Source organism: Sylvia atricapilla, chromosome 1 (genome assembly GCF_009819655.1).
Source record: "Sylvia atricapilla isolate bSylAtr1 chromosome 1, bSylAtr1.pri, whole genome shotgun sequence".
Classification (NCBI taxonomy): Eukaryota; Metazoa; Chordata; class Aves; order Passeriformes; family Sylviidae; genus Sylvia; species Sylvia atricapilla.
Window position 1 is genome coordinate 131,439,703 of NC_089140.1, and position 26,722 is coordinate 131,466,424.

General features: G+C 35.4%; 1 protein-coding gene across 1 annotated transcript in view; it reads left to right on the forward strand.

Annotated features, from left to right (window-relative positions):
• The window catches only part of VPS13B (vacuolar protein sorting 13 homolog B), a 429,788-nt gene that overhangs the window by 201,087 nt on the left and 201,979 nt on the right, over window positions 1-26,722 (forward strand). Inside the window, exons 22-24 of the mRNA XM_066334019.1 lie at window positions 666-813; window positions 13,178-13,305; window positions 21,810-22,044. Coding sequence (XP_066190116.1) covers window positions 666-813; window positions 13,178-13,305; window positions 21,810-22,044 — 511 coding nt within the window. The remainder of the gene's footprint in view (window positions 1-665; window positions 814-13,177; window positions 13,306-21,809; window positions 22,045-26,722) is intronic.

The following is a 26,722-nucleotide window of genomic DNA, read 5'->3' on the forward strand; positions in this document are numbered from 1 at the left end:
TAAACATCACTCTTTTCTGATTGTAAAATAAGGATGCAGTCCTTCAAACTTTGTTTTAATGCCTAAAGTTTTGTATTTTTGTATATGTCAGCAGTTTCACATTTTGAGCAGTTTCTCATTTATTAATATACTTGAAAGTCACAACAGTTCAGAATCAATAGCAGTCGGTTAGTTCAATCTTGTACTCAAAATGTTAGGAAGAAGCACAATAATATAGAAATATCAATACATCCTATATTTTGAAGTTTAATGAGGGTTAATAAGTGTCTTTGGGTCTTCATATCTGGCTAAAATTTTCCAGTTTTCATTAAACATTTAGATAATTATTTTACTTTGGTCATTAGCTAGGCTAGGTTTATTCCTATGGTTTTTGGTTGGCTAGCAACCATGGTACTCTTAAGTTAGTTTTATTTCACTTTTTTTTTTTTGTCATAGAGCTTCTCCTCAGACTAACAGAACTGAAATAAAGAATTACAAGTGCAAATCTGAATGTAGCATTTCATTTCAATTTGTGTTCAAAATATCTGTGCTCCAATCAGTGTTTCAAGTTGTCTTCTACACATTTCCAAAAATGTGGTTTAAAACATGTTTCTCATGACAATGCCATAATGCTATGTTAATTGTGTTTCGAGTTTTAGTGGTTCACGAGGTACTTCTTTATCCAGCAGTCTGTAGGAGCTGTCCCGCTTGGTGTGTCAGTAACTCGGAAGAAGGAGGATGAAGCGTCAGTTGGAAGTGCACCTTTGGCAAGGCAGCAGTCAAACCAAGCCTCTGAGTATGCCAGCAGTCCTGTCAAAACCAAAACAATAACAGGTACATCACTTAATTGAAACTATCCATTCTGCATTTGCAACCTCCCTCGCTTACATACTGCCACAACTGAACAGCATCAGCTGTGCAAGTGCTAGGGCTCAACTTTCAGCTTTAGAGAAATCAAAACGTATTTTAAAATTAAAAAGAATCAAATGTATAGTTTTCAAATACATGCTTATTTTTATTCTCATTTTTGTTTTTAGCACTGTCTTTGGGGCCCTGATAGTCTAACGTAACGTATTTTGTAAAATGAGAAAGGAGATCTGCTTTCAATAGAATATCTGCTATCCACCTTGATATTTAGTCCATAATTTTGTCAGACTTCACACTGTGATTAATCTCTAAGTTCAGTCAGTCTGTTTACATTGCTTCAAGTCTGGCATCTGTGGAAGTCAAGATTTGTGCATAAACAGTTAAACTTTAAGTTGAAATAAATTTTATTGTTGTCAAAATCACTCACCCATAGAAAATATGTCTGTTGGCACTTCTGCTTATGGAGTTCAAGAAATTATTTATTTTAGGAGTATTTTCTAGCCATTTTAAAGTCTAAAGTGAAACTTCATTACTGCTAATCAAGATAATACAGTTTTCTTGGAATTTCTAGTGTACTTATTCATATGGTACTGTCTGCAAGTAGTAAAGTAGGTGATCATCCAAAAAAATTACTATCCAGCTGAGACTTTTAGTGATCCTTCTGAAATATACAGAACAAAGTCTCTTTTCCTTTGCATTGATGTTTATTTCCAGATTATCATGAAGCATTTCAAGATGTTGTCTGCTGAAACTAAGACTACAGTCTTGTTCATTAATAGTAGTTAAATGTTATTTTGTGATTAAAAGGGGCTAGCCCAGAAAATCTGTTTGCTGAATATTAGTGGGTTGACAGGTTATCACTGGTAGTAAGACAGCATATAAATTTTGAGGACTTCCATTTCATTCATTAACATCCTTTTTTTTAACCATTTATCCATTTTTTTAAATACGATTCATTCATGGATTTCCTTTATTTTTGCCTGTGATGAAATGACTGTACCAGGCATATTCTTCTTTTAATTGTACTTGTCATTTGTTCTGCTTTATCAATGTCATAAATTATATGATTAGTTTCTTCTTGACATTAATTCTACCTGTGCCTGCAGAGCTTTCATTATTTCAAATATTTGACATTCAAATCCAGCTCTTTGCATGAATACATTCTAGATTATTTTTTCTTAATTTGTTTAATCAGTTTATAAAAAGTAGTCATGTAGTTTACAGAAATAGCTTTGTACTTGGATTTTGAAAACTGGTGTCCCAGTCTGGTACCTGCTCAGCATAGTAGCCCTTTTAGTTCTTCAGTGTTTGTTATTCTTCACATTGGATATTATCTTTTCTGATCACACCAGAATAGTCTATTAAAAGAAAACATTATTCAAAATCTGGAAATGCCATGGATGCCAGTTTTGCTTTTTTGGGGAGGGGGTTGTGTGTGTGAGAAATAATAAAATGAAATAATAAAGTATAAAAAATGTTATAAAAGCAAAAGTGAGGGTTTTGTGCATCTCAGCTTCTTCCACTTTTTCAGTTTAAAGTCCATATCAAGATCTGTTTTGCAAAAATTGCTGCAAAAACGAAAAGTTCATTTGTAGATTTCGTTTGTTATCTGCCACTTGCTTTACTCATACAGTTTATCCAATAAGTTTAGCCTAGATGCTGAGGAATTTTTGAAATTAAGTTGACATTTGGCTTCTCTATAATCAATTTTGCAGCACAGAGTTTGATACTACGAAATGAGAGGTGGTGGTGCTAATTTTCTCAAGAGATAACATTGAATAAGGATTTTCTTTTTTGTAATTAGAAGCAGTCTTGTAAATAAGAGACTATTGAATTTGGTTCCATTAATTTTCAACTGTTAAAATTGTTGAAAAATGCTACCTTTTTTTTTTTTTTTTTTTTTTTTTTTCAAGTGAAGCTACATATACATAACAGAGGATCTGCTGGGTTTATTTTTAGGAGGCAGCATGCCTGACACTACTGGGTTGAAGGACAGCCTGTTGTCATGGTTTAACCCCAGCCAGCAAAGCAGCCACTCACTTGTTTCCCCAGTAATAGGATAGTGGAGAGACTTGTAATTGTAAAAGCTGGAAACTTCATGGGTTGAGAGAAAGACAGTTTAATAGGGAAAGCAAAAGTCATGCTCACAGGCAAAGCAAAACAAGGAACTAATTCAGTTTCCCCATGGGCAGGAAGGTGTTCAGCCATCTCCAGGAGAGCAGGGCCCCATCAGCTGTAACAGTGACTTGGGAAGGCAAACTCCATCACTCCAAACGTCCCCCTCTTCCTCCTTCTCCCAGCTTTACTTACTGAGCATGATGTCAGATGGTCTGGAACATCCCTTTGGTCAGTTTGGGTCACCTGTCCCAGCTCAGGACAGATGTTGAGCAGCCCCATCTTCCTCACCAGGGTGGCAGGGCAAGAAGTTGAAAAGGCCTTGGCTCTGTGTAAGCCCTGCTCAGCAATAGCAAAAACATCTCTATATGATCAGCCCTGTCTGTTTTCAGCACAAATTCAAAACACAGCTCTGTAGTAGCCACTGTGAAGAAAATTAACTTTAACCCAGCCTAAACCAGCACATTTGTATTTTAAAGTGTTTATGTATTTGCTATACTCTGGAGATAAAATGGTGGGTATAATATTATATGATATTTATGTGCAAAAAGTGTGAGTAAAAAATAAAATAAATGTCAAAGAGCAAATGCCTTGTATAGGAATGAAATTAATTAGAGATCCTCTCTGTCTGCTTTAGTAGACCACACAGATTTCCCTTAATTAATAAGAGTCATGTCCTGCTGCAGTGCCATGCAAGTTTGTTCTGTGTAGTCTCCTGAAACTTCATTTGATGTTGGAATCTTTTCCTGTAGGGTTTTCTTATGCCAGGTTTGTCAAAATTGGCTTTGTAGTGGAAAATTCAGAGGTCAGTAGAAGCTAACATGTATTTTGTGCCACGAAAATAAAAGGTCTCTGATTACAAAGCCACCAGTTACAGAGGTTAGAAAAGACTGGATGTGTGCAAATTTGAAAGGTGAAATCTCATTCTATGAGAAGTTTCAGTGGATTCTTTCTTTGAAAATGTATTTTTTTACAACTGTGTAACGTTTTGGAACATGATAAATGAGTGACCATAGTTTATTAAACTAAAGATAGTGTGCCTGTGATTCTTCTTTCTAATTATTTGGGGTCCCGTGCTCCCACCATCTTTCATTTTATTTCCTCTTTTTTATTTTCACTTACTTTCTGTCTGAGTTTTCTTTTGTTATTTCTGTCACCTTTTTATATAACAGGAATACCACACTGATTATAGATCTAGGACATCTAATGTTCCCAATTCTACAAAAGCATTCTAGGTAAAGGGACAGTGAGTCTTGTATACCTCATATTTATTAATCATCAAGGCTGTAGCTACGTGTGTTCTAAGTTGTCAGAAAACTGAGCTCTTACATTGATACATGTATCTACATTATGCATGGTCTTTGCACATTGAAAGAGATCTTAAAATCATGCCGTTCAGGTGGTGATTTTGAATTGATTCTTTTCAAGTCTAGCATGATCTCTGCAGTCACTCCCTTGAGAACTGCTAGGAACCAAGCCTATGTACTAAATCAATGCAGTTTGTAATCACAGCTGTAAAATCATTTTAAACATTGATCTTGATTTCAATTTATTAGTTAATGGCTGCTGATGCCTTGCCAAAAATGAAGCATGGGAAAAGAGCAAAACTACTATCTATATGGCATCTGTCTCTAAAAAATCCAGGCTTTCTGTTCTGAAGTCTCAAATTGTAGTTATTTATAAATCTCCTTAGCCACAGAGGCTTCATAACCAGAATAAGATAATAGAATAGATGGTTTAAATCTGACATGATGTGACTGTGAACAAGTAAGGGGATAAAGAATGTTGAAAAAAAAAAGGTTATGTCTGTTTTTCTGTCCACCCGCTTTTCCCATTCTCAGCAATTCAGTAGTTAAATGTTTGTTCAGTGATTCACAGACTTGTAGCTGTGCATAGAGGCAGAGCTCTCATGTCTGAATAGAGGAAAAATGATTGCTATATTTGTGTGTAATTCTGTAATATATGTAATGTACTTATGCAGGAAGATTGTATGGACTGTAGTAGATGAATAGAGCAATCTTTGAAAGCTGTCTTGGGCACACTGTTGAATAATGATTTAAGCCCAAGTGGCTATTTTCACACATTCAAGATTTGTGTTTGTTCATTACTAAAATAATGTGTCATTTTCTTTCATATTTATTAAATTGTTATAATTATTTTCTCTGTGTTTGAAAAATATAGCATTTTCCATGATCAAAGATGAAATTGGGTGTGGGGGTTTTGTGGTTTGGATTTTTTACTGCCTCCTGGTGAGGTCATTTTTTTTAGCCATGACAGTGAAATGTAATTTCACTAGCATCTACCACGATCTGACATTTATCGGTTAGGAAGTAACTGTGATATCCCAGAGCCAAATTTAACACTATCTTAGGAGGTGTAATCCAGGGACTATGATACCTAATTTTTCAGTAACAGTGGGAAAGTAGCCTCATACATTTTCTTACTATTATGAAGGCCCTTAATGAAAGAAGCTACTTTAGAGAGGCTGAAAAGGTTATTAATTTTTTGTAACTCAGAAGCCTGAAAGTTGACTTTTCTTATAGCCAGAGAACAGATAGGTAGATGACATATCTTCCAAGAAGAAATTAACTTTCTGGTTTTGAAGTGAGCTCCTTCACCTGTTATGAAAGCCACTGAAAACTGAATGCCTTGTCCTATGACTGAACATACACTTGTAAAACAAAATTTTACTGATCCCTGTTATGCAGCAGAGAGATGTTTGCTCATGGTACAGGTGGTGACTGCATTTCAGGCCTGTCATGAGTGTATATCAAGCCTGCAAAAGCAGGCAGATGTCTTTCATTGCTATGTCTAGCACCTGACTTCCCCAGTTTATTGTATGCGGGACAGATTGGAAGAGCATTTGCAAAAGAGAATTAAACAGTGGTGGCTTTGGGGCAACATTTTTCATAGCCAAGGTCTGCACTTCACAGTCTTATATTTCCAGTACAAATTCAGTATTTGTTCCAAGTTTAAAGCTGAGAAGCGAATCCAGCCTTGTTTCCCTCTGCAGGAAGTATAGGTGTGTTGCATAAGGGTATGTGCATATGGAGAGAAGTAAAGGATATAAAAAATCTGGAAAAAAATCTCTTGTGTTTTGAAAATCTGATATTTTTTCCTTTGGAATTATGTTCTTAAAGAGAAATTATTAAAGAGTTTGAAAGCTTTATAAATGCTGTTACACCTAGTTTACTATTTGTATTTCAAATAGATGGAGGATGGTGTCATAACAAGAAGACTGAGTACTCTTTTCTTAGATAGACTTCAAATTTTCTGTTCTGTTTAAATTACCTGAATTCTAACAAGGACAGAGCTGCTTTTGCCCTTTTCTTGCTGGTTTACCCGGCTTACTTATTTTTCCAGAACTTGTAGAAACATAGTATCTTTGAAATATTTACCCTGTTGAATTTGACCAGCAAATACCTAAGGAACTACAAGACAAGCAAATGAATTGCACGCATATGCAGGGCATATAGGGTTGCAGAAACCTTCTTTCCATAGGAAACCAGGCAAAGAAAGATTCCATGTTTCCTTTCAATCACTTCTTAACATTTGATAGTGTAGATATAATAAAACTTGAATTGCTTGTTAGATGTTACCTATAACTGGAATTTCTTGGGGTTTATGGGAAGTGTTAGTGATTGAATTTTGGAAGCTTTAATGAAGGAATTCCTAAAATTCATACATATTTCTGAACCCTTATTACATACTTCTGCATAAAACTGAAGAAAGGACAAGGCTTTAAATTTAGACACATCTCTGTTTTATTTGGAGCAGCTGATGCTAGACAAACTGATGTTTTTATTTGAAGTTTTATTTTAACTTAATAAAGTTTCTACTGAAATGTTCCAGTGTAGTAGAATAGGACTTGTACTTAGCAAAACTGGATGCAGTTACTGATTACTGTTAAACTCTGACTAGAATGCATACTTAGATTCCTGCTAAAATGAACTGTTGGAATGCAAAACCCTGGCAAATGTGAGACAAGTCTGGCTGGTGAGAAATCAATGGATTATCTGAAGTATTTGAATTAGTAGGTCACTATTTCTGCTCAATGAACTGAGTGATTATCGTTTATTCATGCCTACTATGAAATGTATGACTGATGATTAATTTGTGAAGATGAATGAATCTAAATAGATGCTAAATAGGCTAAGTAAAATACTTGAAGGAATAAAAAAATCAGGAATTTAAATCTGATACACATTTACCTAGGGTGCCTGAAAATAATAAATTTTTTATAAGCAGGCTTTAGTTCTTGGATTATTTAAGAGGAAGGTGTCCAGGCACAGGTGATTTATAGAAAGTTTTAAATGTCTGGACAGTCACATGTCTATACCAAAAATGAATTTTTCTGAGTTTTGTCAGCTAGTAAAATGTTTAACATTTTTGCTGGGTGGCATGATTTCTTGAGTTCACTGTGTGGATTTCAGGATTAGTAACTGAAAGCCAATGTAGTATATCAGACATTATTTCTGTATGAACAAATTTAGTGTTGAGAGAGAACAAATGCTTGTTTATTTTTACATTATATTTATGACACTAAGGAACTTTCTGTGCATTTTTAAGAAAGCAGAGTACTAGTCAGAATTCCACATTTATCGGAACCTACTGCAGATCTACTGCAGATCCAAAAGCTGAAATTCTTACTTCATGGTATAAATTGTATTTGGGGTGGTAAGTGATACTAAAATAAATTCAGGCGTGGACTTTAGATATGAACACACAAACATCACATTTTTGTAATTACTAATCTAGTAGCTCAGTTTGGCCTCTGGATGGCTGGTTTTGATTTGTACAAAAGCGTCAGTCCTCTTTTATTTTTGTTCCCAGAACTAAATAGGTATTTTTTGCCAGAAGTAGTGCAGCAATCATTAGGAATTTGGTGGGAGAAAATGCTGACCATAGGCATTCCCTAGCCAACATACACTTTCACACAGAAAGATCCTTTCTTGTTGCACAACATTAATATCACATTTGTCTTTGTTTATTGACGTATGTTAAAAGCCTCTGTGTTTTAACACTCACTCTGCTGTTAACTCACTGGGTGAGCACACAAATGTAGTCAGTACACCTCTCTGCTGCCATTTCCCTGCATGTCAGGGACTCACTCTCAGGAGTTGTCAGGAACTGTGTCACTCAAATGTTATCTTGATAAAAGTAATTAAAAATTTTATCTGCAAGTAGAATGCAAAAATGCTCAAAGCCAGTAAAGGAATTATTTATGCAAAGACTATTCAGTATGCTGATAAATATATCAAGTATTTTTATAAGCTTAAAAGGACTTCCTGGTCATTTAAGTACTGCTTTTATTCTCAAACATTTTGACAGAGAGTGTAAACTTCAAAAAATAATTAACATAGTCTCTTCTTAGAAAATTAATAATTCAAGCGTCAATGATCCGGGAATGGAAGTGGGGGAATAACTTGCCTTATGACAGCTCAAAAATAAAACATGAATATTAGTGAAAGATTTCTGAAGGGTACTGATGGTTCAGAAAATATTGTTAAATGCAGATATGAACTTCTCTGCATGGTTTCAGTGAGGTGCTGCTTTGATTAACTTTGAAATTGAATGGTGGGAAAAATAGTGTGTTAAGGTAGGAAGGAATATTTTAGAAAGAACTCCTTTCTGCATTTGCAATTCCTTGTATTTGTAGAATGTTTTAATTTTAAATCACAGAATAAAATAGTTTATTATATTGGGAACAGAATTTCTTTGGCTGTCATATATCTTTATAAATATCTTTATAAACACATGCTTAGTTCTGTTGTGTTGCAAGTATAAAGAATATAGAGACTTGTGAGGAAAATTAGAAGGCAAACCTATGGACAGACAAGTTTTTATATAATAAGTTTCACTGAATTTTTACTTATAAGTAGTATTATACACAAAACCAAAAACCTGCTGATTTACAGAAAATTGCAGGGTTTTAGAAGGTGGTGGCTGTTTGGGGTTTAATTAGAGAGGTAATTTTAGGTATTTTTTACAAATGAAGAAAACAATCATCTGTTAAATATATATATATGTGTAGGCCATTTTGATTTTTGCGGGTTGTTTAAAGTTTGAATTTTCTCCTCTACAGCATTTGGATCTCATTTCTAATCCTTTAGACCCCTTGATTAGTTCCTTAGAGTGTTGTAGTTGTTGCAAACACTTTAGTATTTTTGGATTTATTTTTTCACGGAAGGACACATTTAACTTGTGAAACTGAATACCTGTTAAAGAAATCCCAATGAGTGCTTTGATTCCGTGCAGACTGCTTCCAATTTGAGTAGAGGAAAAATCTTCCTAGAAAAAGAGCGACGTAGTAGGACAACACTTTCCTCTGATTGCTTTTTTCCTTCAGTGTGTTTTGCTGTCACGGCCTCTTGGTAACTGTGGTCAGCCTGTGACAGCGTTTTCCTCAGCTTAGCCCCCTCCTGGTGTGTGAGAAGCTGTGTGACAGATGATGTGATGTTGGAAGGAAGGCTTACCCAGCCTGCTGAGCTCATGGGACAGACACATTCTGAGTGGGGTCATGAGATGTGATGGAGGAGACAGTCCTGCTGCCTGCCTGCCTGGCTGTGGACCTGTCCTGAGGGAGGAGCACTCTGAGCTTTTGGGCAGCAGTGAAACTGTGGATTTGCCTGCAGCAGGATAACCTTTTGCAGCCAGAAAGAAGCCGCTGCCTTCTTAATGGCTGAGGGGTCTGAGGCACACAGTGAGGCAGTAAAAATGAGTCCATCTTGTGCCAGAGAGATTGAGACCTAATAGGTCTGTGCCACACTGAAATCAGGAATAAGGTAGCTCCCTTTAGTTTAGCTGCTAGCTGTAAGGAGAGAGGAAAGCATGAGGCCATCAGTGCCTACAGGTTATCAGTATTTTTCAGCCCAGTAGTGGAAGTCTCTGATGCAAGGTTCTTTTCTGCACTCAATTATTTGTCCATTTATCCCAAATCACAGCTCAGAAGTTTTCTTTTCCCTTTTTTGTTTCTAAAGTCACTGAATTTTAATAGCACAGAGTAGTGTCATTTTCACAAAAGTTCTTTTTATTTTCAAAATATAAGTATTTTCTGGATCAAAGTTCTAAAAAAACTTATTCCCAGTAGGCTAAAAAACACAAAGAAGGAGATATTTGTCAATACAGGACAGACGCTTTTAACTGGTATTTTTATCTGTAAGTCTTGCTTGGTGGCATCTCCTACAAAATGATTACTTTAATGATTAATTTTGCAAAACTTGGAACTCCCCCTGTACTTTAACCAGAAATTGTGAAATGAGTTATGAAAACTGCTTCTTGATGAGTCCTTTTGTTTTGGTTTTTTTTTTTAAGTCTGTTAATTACAAATGTGTTCTGAAATTGGTAAGTGTGGCAGCTTATGTGTGATTGATGTGGTGTGTATGTTTGCAAAAGCACCAATTAAGCAGTAAGGGACTAAAAGACAAGAGTAGGAGCATTTTATATTCCTCAACACTGGTTTGTTTTGGTTTTTTGGGGGGGTTTTGTTGTTGTTGTTTTTGTTTGGTTTGGTTTGGGTTTTTTTGGTTAATTCACTGGTATAACCTGAATAGTCCCCACTCTGGTGTTTTGGGGTTTTTTTTCCCCTCATCAATTTGGAAGTGTTTCATACAAACAATATTTTCTGTCTAGATATTGCTGACTGGCACCTGGGTTGAACACAAGACTGATTACATTGCCAGGAAGTGTTTCAAGGTTTTCAGTTCAGTAGTAGCTAAGTAGCATAATTATTTCAGGAAATTACCTTCACAGTGAGTCAGATGAGGCTGATCCAGTGTACATGTCTACTGTAGAAGACAAACCAAACACACATGGTGGCCACACCTGACAGTGTTTTAGCAAGTGTCATCTCCTGATCTCCCTGCCTGATAGGGAATGAAGACATCTCTTTCCCAGCATCCCTTCAAGCAAAATTATGGGATTTACAGTCAAAAAAAAAAAAAAAAAAAAAAAAAAGTACTGCTTTTTTCCTTTCTCTTCAGGAGTTACTTCTTGTTATTTTTCTTTCTACTCTGATATACTTTTTATTCCTTTTCTATTTTCCATGGTTTATGGTCGAATGGTTCCTTATTGTCTGTTGGGTCTTGAGACTTCCTTTTTTTTGATCTCTTGGTTCAGCTTGAGGAGTTAGAGTGAAGCTAGTTTGTATCATGGATATTCCTGGAATATTGCAAATTTGTATTAGACATAAATTAAGAAAAACAAGAGGTACGTCAGTCAGCTAATTTTATTTTTAATCCACAGATTGTTGTTTCTGGCTATTCTGCTAATTGAGAGAGAATTAGCACTTTTTGTTTCCCTGCAGAGATTGGAACAAAACCTAGCTTTAAATCTCACTTGTGCAGGATGCTCTTGTTAATTGATGTAGGATGTTGATAGACCCTGCTGAATGCATTGTAGGTTTACATTGTATTTATCTACTCATCCTGAACTGAAGCATCCTACCTGTGAAATTCTGGGAGTCTCACAGTGACTTTGTATGCCATTCTGACCCTTACCCACACTTGTGTTCTAGAGTTCTGTGCTTCAATGACTCCTATTTTAATGTTTCTTGGTACTCAAGCAGTTCCTGATTCTTACCCTGTAGTGAAGGGCCTGACTACACAGAAGACTGCACAGAAGATGATATGAATTGAGATGAGGTAGTAAGTTAAAGGAGAACAGCTATTCCTAGACTAATCTGTTGGTTTTAACTTAATCCATTTGTAATGTGGATGGAACACATACTTCATGGCATAAAGCTGTCCATGTGAGACGTTATAAAACAGCTATTGCACACTGCTCCTCCAGATGGACAATTTACATGTTTCTCTCTCCAGAACAGCTGACAACAAACAATCCTGAAATGTCACGCTTTTTACACTCTCACGATCCAGTTTTCATTTCATATCCTTCTAACATATCCATAATTGGAGCCAGGAATCTCTGAGAGGACTAATTATACTGCAGCAATAAAAATCCTCTTTCACTCTTTTGACCACCTCTCTTCCTGAATCTTCAGGTTCTCCCATCAGTTTAATGAAGTGAACATTTCTCTTTAAGATGATTAAAAATGCTCTTTGTTGAGGGATTTTTTCCTCATGGTGTTCTTGAGCTCTAACCTTGATGGGGAAAATGTCACAAATTAACTAATCTAGTGACATTAACATTGCATAACTTCTCTTGGCAGAAGTTCACCACTTAGATGTTTCAATTTTAAATTTTTTAAGTTTCATTGCATTACTGAAGAACCAGTGATGCATATCAAGGGCCATATATTTTTCCTTTCCTTAGTTTAATTGATAGCATAATTTTGTATTGAGGATTTTTCTGTAATTTTCATGCCAGAGATTTCTCCTAGCTCTAAAATTGGTAGACATAAATTGTCACACACTGATTTCAATTTAGTTTAAATTTAAGTCTTCATAGTTTATTCCTGCAGTTTTTTGTCAGCTCAACAACGTGTAGACCAAAACTAGAATGTTAAATAAGCTAACAATAGTTCTGTGGGTATCCCAAAACACAAAGAGGATATTCTGTAAAACATGTCAGAAGGAACTATGCACCACTCACAGTCTCTTTTGAAGTTCTAGTGTGCTTATATTTAATTTAATGTTTCTAAAATATTTTCATGTTATTAAATAGCTAGCAGTTTAATGAAATGTCTCTTTTTTATTAGAAAACACTGAATTTTGCTGAAATATATCATACTTTATTACCTTAAAAATTGACAAAGTAGGAAAATAGTTTAAATTTTATGCCTTTTTGGAAGCATACTCAAAATTTTTAAGGGAATTTTTCAAAGAAAACAAATTAAAGGCTGTTATTTAATATGGTCTGTCATTTCTTACAATATTAGAAAGGTGACACTGGCAGCAATTTATGTGAAAACCTCTTGGATTTCAATTGTATTGTGAAATAGGTTATCACACTTTGAAAACTGCCTTAATTTGTTTAAGTCAAACATTCTTCATAATATTTTCTTAACAGTTCATATTGAAAAAGTTGGAACATTTAATTTTATTGTGTTATATTTCTCACAAGAATTAACTGGTGCAGTTGTATTGACAAGTTTTAAACTAATACAGACATTATTGTGATATGCATAGGGAGATATACACAGTGAGTGAAAGACTGTTTCAGAATGTAAAGTAAGTAATTGTTTTTCTTTGCTATCATTAAGTATGTTGTTTACTTAGATATTCTTTTTGTAACTGACTTTTTTTGTTTGCATTAGAATCTCGTCCTTTGTCACTCCCTGTGAAAACCATGCTGAACTCATCTGAAAGCTGCAGAAGTCCTGAGGAGAGAATGAAAGAATTTATTGGAATAGTGTGGAATGCAGTTAAGTGCCTTACACTTCAGGTAAGATGAAAAGGAAGTGAAAAAAAACCCTATGTGTTTCCACACTTTATGGTACTTTTTATGCATCCTAGTGCTTTTTTATTAGAGGGGTTTTAAAGGAGCTCCCAAGTTTTATTGTCTTATTTCAGTAGTTTCAAAGTCTGAGAGAATAAAAAATGAAGTTAGATTTTGGGTAAATTAAGCAAAGAATACTTTGGTTTTAGAATATTAGGTTTCAAAATACTGTTTTGTATTTAAAGGGAAAGATCCTTCAAAAATTATATTAATAAAAATTTCTTGTCACACTTCTCTGTATTAGAAACACTACCTTTAGATTTGCAGAATTCTTTCTTCTCTAAAACTATTTGTGGAAATTGTGTATGATAAATACTTTCTTGAGGTGTATGACACAGTTGCTGTTGTTACATAGTGGAGGCTGAGCAGCTTACTTGCCTACTTTTTCATGCAGGTCAAGTAGATGGCTGCTGGGGTTAAAGCATGCTGGTTTATACTGCTCTAGATTGTAGCTCCTGATCAGTAAAAAGAGAGTTTTGGTGTAGCAATATTGGTGCCACGTTAGGAGTCCAATGTTAAGATTGCAGTGACAAATAGTAGATGGCTTAGAAGTGCTAGAATTAGATGATGTTGTTCCCAGTACTTATCAAATGCTTATTGAGAAATTATTCTAATTTAGAATTATTATAACCTGTGCCTCTTGAGCCATACGTTCATTCTGTAAGGTCAGTATTTAATGGTACACCAGGATATAGTAGCAGTGTTTTTTTAATTTAAAAAAATCACAAAAAACTGTCAAAAAAAGTCTTAATTACAACGTTGGGCAAGTTTTTTTGTTTTTCCTTCTTCCTATCAAGAAATATATTTAATAATATACAGCTCATCCCAGAATATGTGTCTGTGTCACTCCTCTTTCATGTAAAAACTACTTAAAATTCATAGTTTTAGAATGTTTAAAGGTTTGGGTTTTGCCTGAGCAAGAACTTGTGACTTGTCGCCTGATTGCAGAGCATAGTGAAGTTGAGGAGATGGTTCCATTAAATCTATTTTAGTTTTCAACCTTCTCTTTCATCATTGTTTCATGAGTATTTTGCTTGTTTTCCTTTTTTTATGTTCTCTCCACTGTAGATTAAAATGTCTAGATAAGAAAGAGAATTTGTAATCAATTTGAAGGAAGCAGTGTATTTTTGTTATGTGTCTGGGTGGCACTTAGCACAGTGAGACTCCTGGTATAAATGCAGCTTACAGTTGGAGACATAGTAAAAGTAATAATGCAATAATGATAACGAAGAAGAGCTGAGTCCTTTATATGGGAGGAAAGCTGAATCAGGACTATGATACTCTGCTCATACATTTTTCATGGTATGTTTTTTTCTGAGCAACCAGCAAATTGAATTTGTTTTGAGGAACAAGTAAAATACCAACCATGAAGTTTGTGTATTGCTAGATAGGTAAAAAACGTACTTTTTCTTTCTGTGGATATGAAAACTGGTTACAATGATAGGCAGGGCTGTCTCAAAGAGTAATCCTTGCTGCCCTGACCTAACGTACGGAATAGAGCTCATACTGGCAGAGGATTTTTTGTATTGGTGCTTTTTCTGGTGCTTGAGGTTCTAGATTTATTTACTTTTTACAGGTTGCTTCTTTTTTTGGTAGAGTACTCATACTTCCTGTTTTCATCATTTTGGCTATGAAATTATATTGTTAGTTTTTATCTACGCTGAAATTAAACACTCCTATGAATTCATACAGTAGTTTACACACTTTGTTTCATCCTTATGTTTAAATGTACTTCTTTAGGTGTTTGCCAGTGTCTTCCCAAAAGTTTATTACATGTTAGCATAGAAATATTTCAACAGACTCTGAGGAAGCACTGCAGGAAAGTCTGAGAATGTGCTTCCACACAAATGTGCAATAGTTATTCCTTGTAAAATATGAAGGATTTATAGATATGTTTGCTGTTCTTTTTGTAACTGTTAGTGGTGCCTATGTTTAATTTATTTAAATATGGTTTTCAAGACACAAGTGCCATATATATAGCCTGTTTTTTCAATAGCAGCCCGAAATTTCCCACAAATTAGAAATTTGTGCAAGGCAATGTATAGAGGGTAAGAATATGAGTATCATGACTCTGTATTGCAATTCAAGTACATTATGCTTATTTTATTTTACATAATGTGCATTTTATTAAATATATATAACTATATTTAAATATTATGTCCATACAGATTTTCTGTATTATTATTTGGCATGAAAAAGGGAAATTTCGAGAATAATTTGCCTAGTTAAATGCTGGAGCATTTAGACTCTGTGGCTTTTTTCTAAAACTGATTTTCATGTTCCTGGGTATTTTAGTTACATGATTATAGAACAGAAAAGTCTGTAGTTGTCATCAGATAAAACTGAACTTTATAACTTAAAATCATCAAAGGATTATTCTTTTAGTGGAAGTTAGAGTAAGTAAATGTGTTTGGAACCAAAGTAACTGGAAAGTTTATTTTGGATCCAAAGCTGGTACTTGCTTAGCCCTAGCCCTGGCTTGCTTCTGATAGAATATTGCATGAAGGTTTTATGCATTGGAGTTGTGGTAACCTATTAGTATTTAAGTGAAAAGACTTTCATATTTAATTATAAAAGGTTGGTTTATTATTTAGTTGTTGTAGGATTTTATAGACAGCCTTGAAGTCTTTTTGGCAGTTGCACTGTGTAGGAGGGTAATACTCATTTTTCACGTGTTCTTCATACTAATAATTGCTAAAATTGTGAAGCAGTATAAACACAATTACATTTAATTGGCTGTTAATGCTGAATTCCATTGAGAACAATGAAGGATCTGTATTTAAACTAAATTAATTAATGAGTAATGTTGCGACAAGTGCCAACTACATAAGAATGTAATTGTTACATATAAAACTTAGGTATGCCTCATGCCTTTAAATATCCCTGAATTTATTTGAAAAAAAAACAAAAAAAAAAAACAAAAAACCTTTTCCCGAAACTACAGAAAATTTTATTTTCTTTGACACATATAACTTGTAAAAATCTTTGACCGAGTGAGGCACTGAAAAGCAAGAAAGAGATGGAAAGATTTGATAAGAGGTCCTGTTTTTTGAACTGTCTTGTTATCCAGGGGTCAGAAAGAGATTTTGTAACTTGTAATTTAGCAGTTACAACTCTCAGCAGTTATTTGGCAATTATGAGACAGGATTATTTTTTAAGTTGGTTACTTACATCAAAACAACAAAAAATTAGTGTTTTCAGTAACTAAACAAAACCTTTTTAAAATACTTAAAATCTTTTCTAGGAAAGAACAGGAATACTATGAAGCACAATGACACGGTGTTTTAAGCGATCAAAGAAAATATATCTGATCCTTATTATGGTAATTTTTATTTACAGGTAGCCTAACCTCTAAGTTCTTTTACTTATGTGTTCTGCTTTCCATTTATAACATTTTTACTTTTGTCTACCTTCAAAACAAGAATTTCTGTTCTGCCTTTTAAAAGGGTAACAAGCACTGCATGTCTGGCTCAGCTGCAGGTGGTCTAAATGGTAGAATGAATTTGGATGTTGGAGGCAGGGCTACGGTCTTACAATACTGAGTGCACCAGAACCTGCACATGAGATGTATAAGCCGTGGTTCTTTGCAGCCTGGGGAGTCATTGCAAGATGATATTCTGTACCCAGAAAAACACATTACCTTTCTGCTGAGAGCATTTGAGGATTGATGACTAATTCAGAGAGGGGCAACTTCCCTGGAGAGACACCCTTATGCAAGCGTCGTCTTGTCAGAAATCTTCAGTGCTTCTACTTGATTTATGTAGCTGTAAATTTTGGGTTATGAAAAGGAATCTTCTTATGTTATCACTGTCATGAAAGGCTGTAAAGACTTGAGTAACTTGTCCCTCTTCACTGCAGCTTTGGGGAGTCACTTGCTTTGGTTTCTTCCCTCCAACCCACCCTTCTCAGTTAGGAAGACTTAATTTTTTGGGAGTATTTATTTCACTCTTCTCTCTAGTGAACAAAATTCCTTTTTATGAAATAAGAATTAAAAATACTCCAGTAACTTACTACTTTCCTTTTATACAAGAGTCATTGGACATTTTGAGGCTTGTATGTTTGTAAGAGTGTAGAGCATAGAGTTATGCTTTACTTAATGTTTTAGATGTAGAAGGGAAAATACTGCTTGCTTCATTGGTTTATCATTAGTGTACATTATTTAGCATGTATAGGCCTTGACATAATAGAAATGAAAATAGGGGGTGATCCTGTTTCAAGAATGTAATAATTCGTTCTCTTTAACACATGAATGTGTTCAGTATTGGCAAACGAACATGTTGCTACCAAAACTGAAATCAGATCCTTGAAACAGAAAGGATGTTGCCATGGAAAAATGAAGTAACACTCAGTGCAGCTGCAAAGCATTAATGAATAGGATATTTTTTTAAAAGATCATTTGTGTTTGGTGTGGCTTGGAGGGTCCCAACCAGATGGTTTCCATGAACAGGATCTGACCCCCAGCTTGAGGACTTCTTACTGGCAGATTACTTCATTTTCTTTCCCTTGGATTGTCAGATCCTTACATTAATGCAAGATTTACTGCTGCAGATTTATATTCAGTTACATAAATCAGTCACATCTTACATTAAATTCACAATTTTAGGCATACAGTTTAACAGTTATTTAAAAAGTGTAAAAAGATTTATATGATAGCTTTAATATATGCTATTGATGTAGTTTAATTTTAAGAATTTGGATTACATGTATTTTGAAACACTTTCCGATAGGTGAAGCAATCTGTAGCACACATTCTCACTTTTATCCAGCATATAATTCCATCATTTTAGGTGCACTCTTCCATTCCTTCACTGGAACTTGTGAGTAGGCAAATTTCCAGATTCTGTGAGTTAAATGTACACAAATTCCATTGAAGTTCATAGTTGTGAATCTGCCTCTGAGAAGTTCAACAGGTGCAACTCGGTTTTACACTTACTGGACCCTTCTGCATTCAAGTTGGTAATTTCTTGTGTGATTATAATCATTACATAGTATTTCCATTGCTTTAAAATGTGGACTTTTGCCATACATTCATTGTGTTGGCCTTTGAAATCTTGCAGTAATGATTTACAAAATTTGGTAATCATATAAAACTTTCAGATGAAACACAGGTAAGCCAACCATATCTGTAAGCAATTTGTAGTGTTACATATTGTCAATTTTTAGCGAATCCAGATTTAGGATCTTGCTGACTGCACAAATTTGTCATGAATGGGTGATTTAGAATAATTTAAATAATCATCATCAAAGGCATTAGCAAAGGTGATTTAAATATGAATTCATAAAGGTGTGACTTGGTGAAGTTCAATAGCAAGGTTCACTCTATCATTTGCTACATGGTTGAAACATACAAGGGAAAATAGAATTGGTATAAATCTAGCATTATTTACATAGAGGCCAAAGATGGAAAAGGGTAAGGTAACCCAAATGCCAAGTTGTGAAGTTCAGACCCAACCTCCTTGCTTGCCAAATCTCTGATGTGGCTTAGGTGCAGCTGGATCTGATCTGGACAACAGTTTATATCTAGGAGGAGATATACCAAGAGTAAGGAAGTCCTTCCATTGAGTCAAGAGGTTCAGAGTAGATCCCCTTGCTTTCTAAACTCCTGATGGAGCTTAGGTTCAATCTTAGTCTCAGACTTTAACAAGTCTGTCTAAGGGAATTACCTATGTGGATTTCATTAGTATTAATTTAGTATGCTCTCAGAGGCTCACTGAGGATCTACTGCAGTTAAGGGACTCTCTGCCTTGTGTTACAGACAGAGCACTCAGTCTTCCATAGGAGAGTCCTCTCAAAGGAATCCCAAACACTGGAAGGCATCCCAGCTTGAGGGGAGAGTCACTGGTGTGCATTCCAGTTGCAATTTAGGGAAAGCTTGAATTGAACTCATCCAGAGACCTGTTGTTAGTAGAAAGGCCTCTCTGGCTCTCGGAACAACCTTGAAAGCTGTCCCAGCTCCAGGGGAGATCACTGCTATGCAGCCACCCTGCCTGGTGGGGAGAGCCCAAGGGCAGGTCACTTAGGCTGACATTGGCTTGTGGTCAAATTGCATGAGACATGGGTGCAAGAGACCCCGTGTACCCGCAGCTTTCTTTGTTCCTTGATAACTGAGTCTTGGAAAAAGCACATTTAAATGTTATTCACATGGTCAGGCATGATGGGTCATTCTGCTCTTTGTGGGTTTCCTGGAGTTCCTGACCTGGCAACAGCTCAGGCATTTACCACATTTAGAGCTTGTACTGAGCTACTGCTGCTCTGGTTGAGGAGGCTGAGTGTATCCATCACACATATGGAGGCCTGATGCTACCATTTAAAGCCCACCAAAATTCATGGTCCAGCTCCCATTCAGTTGTTTGAAAAAGAATATCAAAGAGCTGCTTGTGTAAAAGAGGAATTTCCATCAGGAATTTAAAGTGGTGAAACTGTTGTGATTCATTTCAGTATTCTTGATACAGCAAAGTAAAATAAACCAAATGTGATCGGAAGAACTTTTCTTCAGTACAAAGCTGTACTGAACTCTAGATGAAGTGCAAAAACTCTAGTAGAGTATTGAGATCTCTTCTTGAGAGTGCTTTGTAAAGCATATCCTGTAGATCCTGTTGCTGGTAATGTGATGAAATATAGTATTCTCTTCAAGTTGGTGGAATTTTTGGATTATTATTACCACATGGTTTGTATATCCAGGCAGCATTTGATGTTAATCGTCATAGATGTGTGTATATGTGTGTGTGTGTGTGTGTGTATGAAGAATGGGTGATTTTTTATAAACTGTTTACTCAGCAAATGCATGGATAAAACAATAGTTATACTGAGCATAAGTTCTTTTGTCATCTATTCATCATTATTCCACAATGGCTTGACCTGTAACCTATTACTAATAGACCAGAAAAATGATCTAATGTGTCACTGTAAAAATCTTTTCAAATTGACACAAAGACTAATTTGCCATTAAAAAAAAAATCCCGATCTGTTACATCTGTAACAATACACCCTAGCTTTTCATTCAGTATAAATAAGGTACACTCTGCAACCTTGGATCAATAAACTACTTATCAAAGATGTAATTAGCTTCATTTTACAACTCAAACAGTCCTAAATCCAGAAACAAACACAGACTTCATGAACCAATGTATTTATTTTTGCAAAATTCTACTTCTATTTTTCTGCAGTGAATTCTTGTCAGTTTGTCTAAGCAAAAGGGTACAAAAATGCTGAAATAAAGATGAATATCTGTGTACTCACTAGGCTGGCAAAGTACTTACAGTGCTGTTGAATTCCAGCTCTATTACAAATCACTATTCTGGTCTTGAAGGCTTAATAACCTTCAGGAGAGAGTATGAAGTACAAATCTTGGTTATTGCTTTTAAGCAGTGCTTTCTTTAACCGTGTCAAATCTAAAGAGTGTTAAGTAAGTTTTGAAGCAAACAAATGCTTTTATCACAGCTACAAATAATATCTTGTCCAACAATTTGTATGCTAGGCTTTTCCAAGCCATGTGAAGAAATGAACTGAATCATGGCTTGTATTTGCTTAACAAAGCATTCAAGTGTGTAGGCTGTTGGAGCCTTTTGGTTACCAGGTGCCAGAATGGTATTTGTAAGAGCCAAGGAAGACTAACAGTCCACAGCTTACATCACCTCTGAGTTAACAAGTTGTGTTGAGTTGAGTTCTTGGTTTGGGCTCGCTCAACTTCTCTACAAGTTCCTAAGAAGGTGTCAAAATGGTCAGACATGCTCCAGGGTAACAGTATTGAAAATAAAGAACAAAAAATGTTATTTCTTATGAAACCATATGTGCTGCTTCAATGCTTTGCATTGAAAAGTGGATAAAAGCTGGATAAACTTTGTCAACTTCATTACTATCTATTTCTCTTCATGTATGTATACACCTCTCCATTTGTTTAAAAGTCAATCAGTTTCTCTCTTAAAATTTGTTTTTTTCATAGTTCTTCTAATGATTACATTTTCTGTACATGCTCATTATGTTGCTTATTAAGTAAAGGTAGAATTTTCCCTGAAACAGTTCTTTATGGAAAGTAACAGCATGTAAAATGTTGGCTAGTTCTAGAGACTTAGCTATTGCTAACAAAAGCTAATGAATGGCAAAAAGTGGAGGGCTTTTCATTCAGAACATTTTCTGACTCAACTGAGCTTGTAAAAAGCTGTTGAAATGTAGATATATGTATGTGCACTTTACATGGCAACACCTTTCTGATGAATTTACACAGCAAAAATATCCTTCTTCTTTCTCCCCTCCCATAATCATAATTTATGAGCATATAGTATTTCCCAGCATTTTGCATCATCTTTTCTCTTAATTCAACTAAAAGTTAAGACTATTTTCAGTCAACTGTGATGGATGAATAACTTCAGATTTTGTACCAATATGAATACTCCACAGTAGGGGGGGAAATAATCCATTTCTGAGAATCTTTCTTCACTTTGTTTTTTCAGCTTGAAGTGCAGTCTTGTTGTGTATTCCTTCCGAATGACAGCCTGCCCTCTCCAAGTACTATTGTGTCAGGTGACATTCCTGGGACTGTACGAAACTGGTACCATGGGCAGGCCAGTATGCCTGGCACACTTGTTGTCTGCTTGCCCCAGATAAAAATTATGAGTGCTGGACACAAACGCATGGAACCTTTGCAAGAAATCCCATTTGTTGTGCTGAGACCCATCCTGGAAGAAGGTAATGTGATAAACTCGAAAAACTACTCTTTAGTTTCCATTTCTAACTGTCATGAAAATTATCTTCATTTTATTTTGAAAACTTCTGGGTTTATACTGCTTTTTTAACAGAATGTTGTTATATATTATTGCTATCTAAAAATACTATTTACAAGATTGGCCCCATGGAAATCAACATGGAACTGATCATCAAAGAGCTAGTTCTGTGATGTTTTGTATATTTGAAACTAAAATAATTTTTTTGCCTTCATCGGTTTTGTTATTCAAGTTATTTTGTAGCCAATCATCCTGACACAACGGGACGTGATGGTAAATTGAAAATTCGAAGACAAAATCGTGACAGGTTAGAAAAAACTTCTCATCCCACCAAGGTCTTGGATGTAACGTTCAGACCGGACATGAGTTAAACATTCTTCCCTGAGAGGGTGGTTGGTCACTGGAACGAGTTTCACAGGAAAGTGCTCATGGCACTAAGCCTGTCAGAGTTCTGGATGCGTCTCTGGAAGCGTACAACGCTTTTAGTCATATGATTTAATCTTAGGTAGTCCTGCAAGGAGCAGGCAGTTGCACTCAGTGATCCTTATGGATCCCTCCCAAACTGAAATATTCTATGATTCAATATAAAATTCATAAGTATAGCAAACTGTCAAAAGAAGAGAATGAGAATTTATTTGCCATCCTGATAGACAACAGTTGCTGTTCTGTGTTGTGACTCAGGAACTGTAGCAAACATTTCGTAGAGATTTGAAGAAAAAAATTGTAAAGGTTAAGGAAAAATACTGTAGTAGTTCTTATTTAAAAAGCTAGTATTTGATAGGGGCTTGAATTTTAGACTAGCTTGAGGGAAGAATCAGCTTTTAATGTTCTGCATCTGATTGAGAAATGAATGGAGGAGATAAGCTGGAAAAGGACCTTTTTCAGCAAGTGAAAACAAGTTGCTTATGTTCAGTATTTTTTATTGTGTTTTGGAGTTTTTTAATAGAGAACAGAATAAATAGTAAATGGGCTTGCAGCAGTGTTCTGAAGAAATACTGATGTAAAAATCTTGTAACATATATATAGATCTGAAAAATTGTGTACTGGAAATAAGTGAGGCAAATATTCTGGGTCTTGGGTTCAGTCATCTTGAGCCTTGGGTTCCAGGTTTGTCTTAATGACTTCTGTGAGAGCTAAGCTCACAACCAAGTTTTGGATTCCATGGAAATGCCGGTATCTGTGATTTAACTCCAGCCAGCAGCTCTGTCTGCACGCAGCCCCTCACTGCTCCAGCTTGGTGGAATGGAGAAGAGAATCAGGAGGTCAAAAGTGAGAAAGCTTAGGGGTTGAGATAAAGACAGCTTAAAAGATAAAGTAAAAGCTACAGGTGCACACAAAGTGAAATAACAAATTGATTTGCTACTTCCTGTCAGTAGTCAGGTGTTCCAACCTTTCTGTTTGGTTGGTTTCTTCGGTTATTTGGAGTCAGGGGGACTCCCTTCACAGGTCCTTGTGTGCCCCCAGTTTACTTGGAGGTGGAGCAGTGTGAGAAGCAGGAAACACTTGGAGGACTGTTCAGCAATAATTGGAACGTACCCATATTATCCTCAGTTTTAAGCACAAATCAAGAACAGCACCATCCCAACTACTATAAAAAATTAAGTCTATCCCAGACAAAACCAGGGCATTGGTGTACTTATTGCTGTTTTCTCAAGCTATATTATCTAGAAAGAATTTTTGCTGTTTTGTGTATACATTCTAAGATGAAGAGAGGGAGATGCAGCAATTGTTCCATTGCTTTTGTGAGAGCATTTTCTGAGAAAATTATTTTGTTTTCTGCGAACTTACTGCTGAAATACAAACCATTTAAAGGGTATGAAAAATCAATACAAAATCACATTCAGGAGCTAGTCCTGTTCCTGCCATCTGAAATTTATTTGAATTTATAACATTGTATTTCTTCTCCCTTTGATCTGCCACTTATATTGGACTCTGCTCCTTTCTCTTTTGGCTTAACTCATGGCAACAGAAATAAAATTGTAGGTTTTTGTATTGAAAGTCATATTAGAGATGTTGCCAAATGAAAAGAAAAAAAAAGTTTGACAGAAAGAGAGAAAGGTATATGTCTTTTTCCTAGTAACTTTCAGTAGGAATGATCTTATTTGCTAATCATAGTGACAGATAGAAGATAAATTTAACGGAAGTCTTTTGTTTGTTTTAAACTGATGATGTAATTTAAACCATTTATGAAAGTAAGTAGTCATTGAGTTTTGTCAGACCCAGATTTGAAGGAAAGAGCCTAGTGAGAGAAAAGAATCCCCCTGGTTGCGATAAAGCCTGTGGTAAGGAATTTATTTGTGTGTGGCTTTTCTCTGGGAATAATGCCAAACAGAAGTTCTCACAGTCTTGATATTTTTGATTCTTGAGTGGAGCCTTTGCCTTCTCCCAGGGCATGACTCCATCTTAAAGAGATTATTTCAAAGTTTTTTCACAGCTTTCAAGTCACCTTCTTTGCTCTTCCTCTGTAAAGGTGAATAATTGTTATTGACTTGAATTGTGAAAGTCTCTTAATTTGCTTCTGTCTTTGAACAAGACTTCAGGGACAGTCTGTCATTCTTCCAACATGCTACCATCTCGCAGAAATTCTATTTAGTCAACCGTGCTTTTCTTGGTTCCCGTTTTTTGGATCATTCCTTCTTTTACAAAGAAGATAACAGTAAAAGGCTTTTCCACAAGGATATGTTGTTACTTTTAAGAAGGCTATGTGCTCACTGATATATTTTTCTTATTGTATGATAGACTAAAAGAGGACAAAAGGGGAACATATTCCTACCTTCATTTGGGAATATTTCAGCTCACTTAGATATTATTGACCTCAAGATGTCAACATACTGTAAAAATAGCTTATACACTATCCCACAATCAGGTCTTTCTATTTGTTTACAGAGTTTTGCTGCATCTTTGAGGTAATTTTAGTTTGTAGGAATGCATAAAAGAACATTTTAAGTACTTTAATAGCACTTTTATTCAGAAACATAATGTAGCTCAGTTATACTAAATAACTAAGTAATCCATAAATGGATTTATCTGTGTAGAGAATGAAATATTCCTTTGAACTTCTGTTGAATAACAGATATAATTAAGCAAAGTATTGAATTGAATTAAGTACTATCTTAAGAGTGCAAATTAAACAGATAGAGATCCATGAGGTAGTATTTATAGATGTTAGAGCAGAACCACAAAATCCTGGAGTCTGGAAGGCCAGGTTTGAAATGACCTTCAGTGATCCCTGGTCCAAACTTGCACAGCAAAGGGACCCAAGATGACCTTATCCAGCACCCTGCTCATTTGCTCCTGAAAAGCCTGCACATCGCTAAGGAGGATAATGTCCCAGTTAATGATTGTTCTTACTGTAAGAACTCCCTTTTATCAATATGGAATCTCTCCCGGTGCAACTTGTACCAGCTGCCCCTTGTCCTCTCTGCTTGGACACCCTCTGAAGAGGAAGACCTCTGTCATGTTTGTGGCTGCCCTTTATGTAAAATAGTTATTAAGAAAAAAGTAAATGGTTAGAAACTCAGTTTGAGCAAAACTGAAATGTTTACAGAAGCGCTTAGAGCAAGTTGTGACTTTCCGTGCACATCTAACTTGAAATATTTGACAATTTGTCTGTATAACCTCCAAGGTCCAACTTATAGTGATAGGCTAAAATGTGGTAAATATAGTTGGACAGCATATGTTGTTATGGTCAGAACTTCAGAACTGCTAGGTGATCTTCCAAAAATCTAAACTCCTATAAAAGGAAAACAAGTTGAAAACATGAAGGGAACTTCTGCATAGCTAAAGCACTGTTTTATAGTAATACTGAAAATTTTTAGTATTGATGAAGTCGTCCTGTTTTTAGAGGTTGACATTTTAAATTATTTTAGTTACTGATTTTTTAGTAATGTTAATTAATTATTAATATAACCGTGGTCCTCTTCATGTTCATAGTAGTACATTTTATGAATTCATCTTTGTAAAAATGTTTTCTTATGTCAGATACAGTAAGATACAGATCTTTAGGTAAGAGACCATAAAATACTTTCAGAAAGCAGTGTTCAGAATATTTTAAAATTGTTGGTATTGCAGCTAGTCATATTCACATTTGCAGGTGGATAGCCATATACTGACAGTCAGTGAATCGCTGTATTCCAAATATTTAGATTTGAAAGATGGCTTTTGTTTGTGAACTAAGACAGATTATGTATCTTCACAGAATATTGTAACCTGTGTCAAAACTCAGTACTATCTGTCAATAAGTGACTTGCAGGGAAATAGGAAATTAGTGCCATATAGATTTCAACCTGAAGACAGCACTTACATGTTAAAATAGAACAGCAGTATGTTGGCCTTCTTACAAGTTATCATCTTGCATTAGATTTTAAAAAATGTTTACCTTTAAATTTATAGAATTTTTTTTTTCAGTTATTATATTTAAGGTAAGTATTTGACATTAAAATAGTGTGCAGGTTCATAGAGGGATTTTTGCATGATCTTAAAGATCATCTCTTTCCCATCCCCCTGCCAAGGGCAGGGATACTTTTCACTAGACTGGGTTGTTCAGAGCCCGTTTCAGCCTGGCTGTGGGCACTTTCAGGGATGGGGCATCCACAACTTCTCTTTGCAGCCTGTTCCAGTGTCTTGCTATTCTTGTAGTGAAT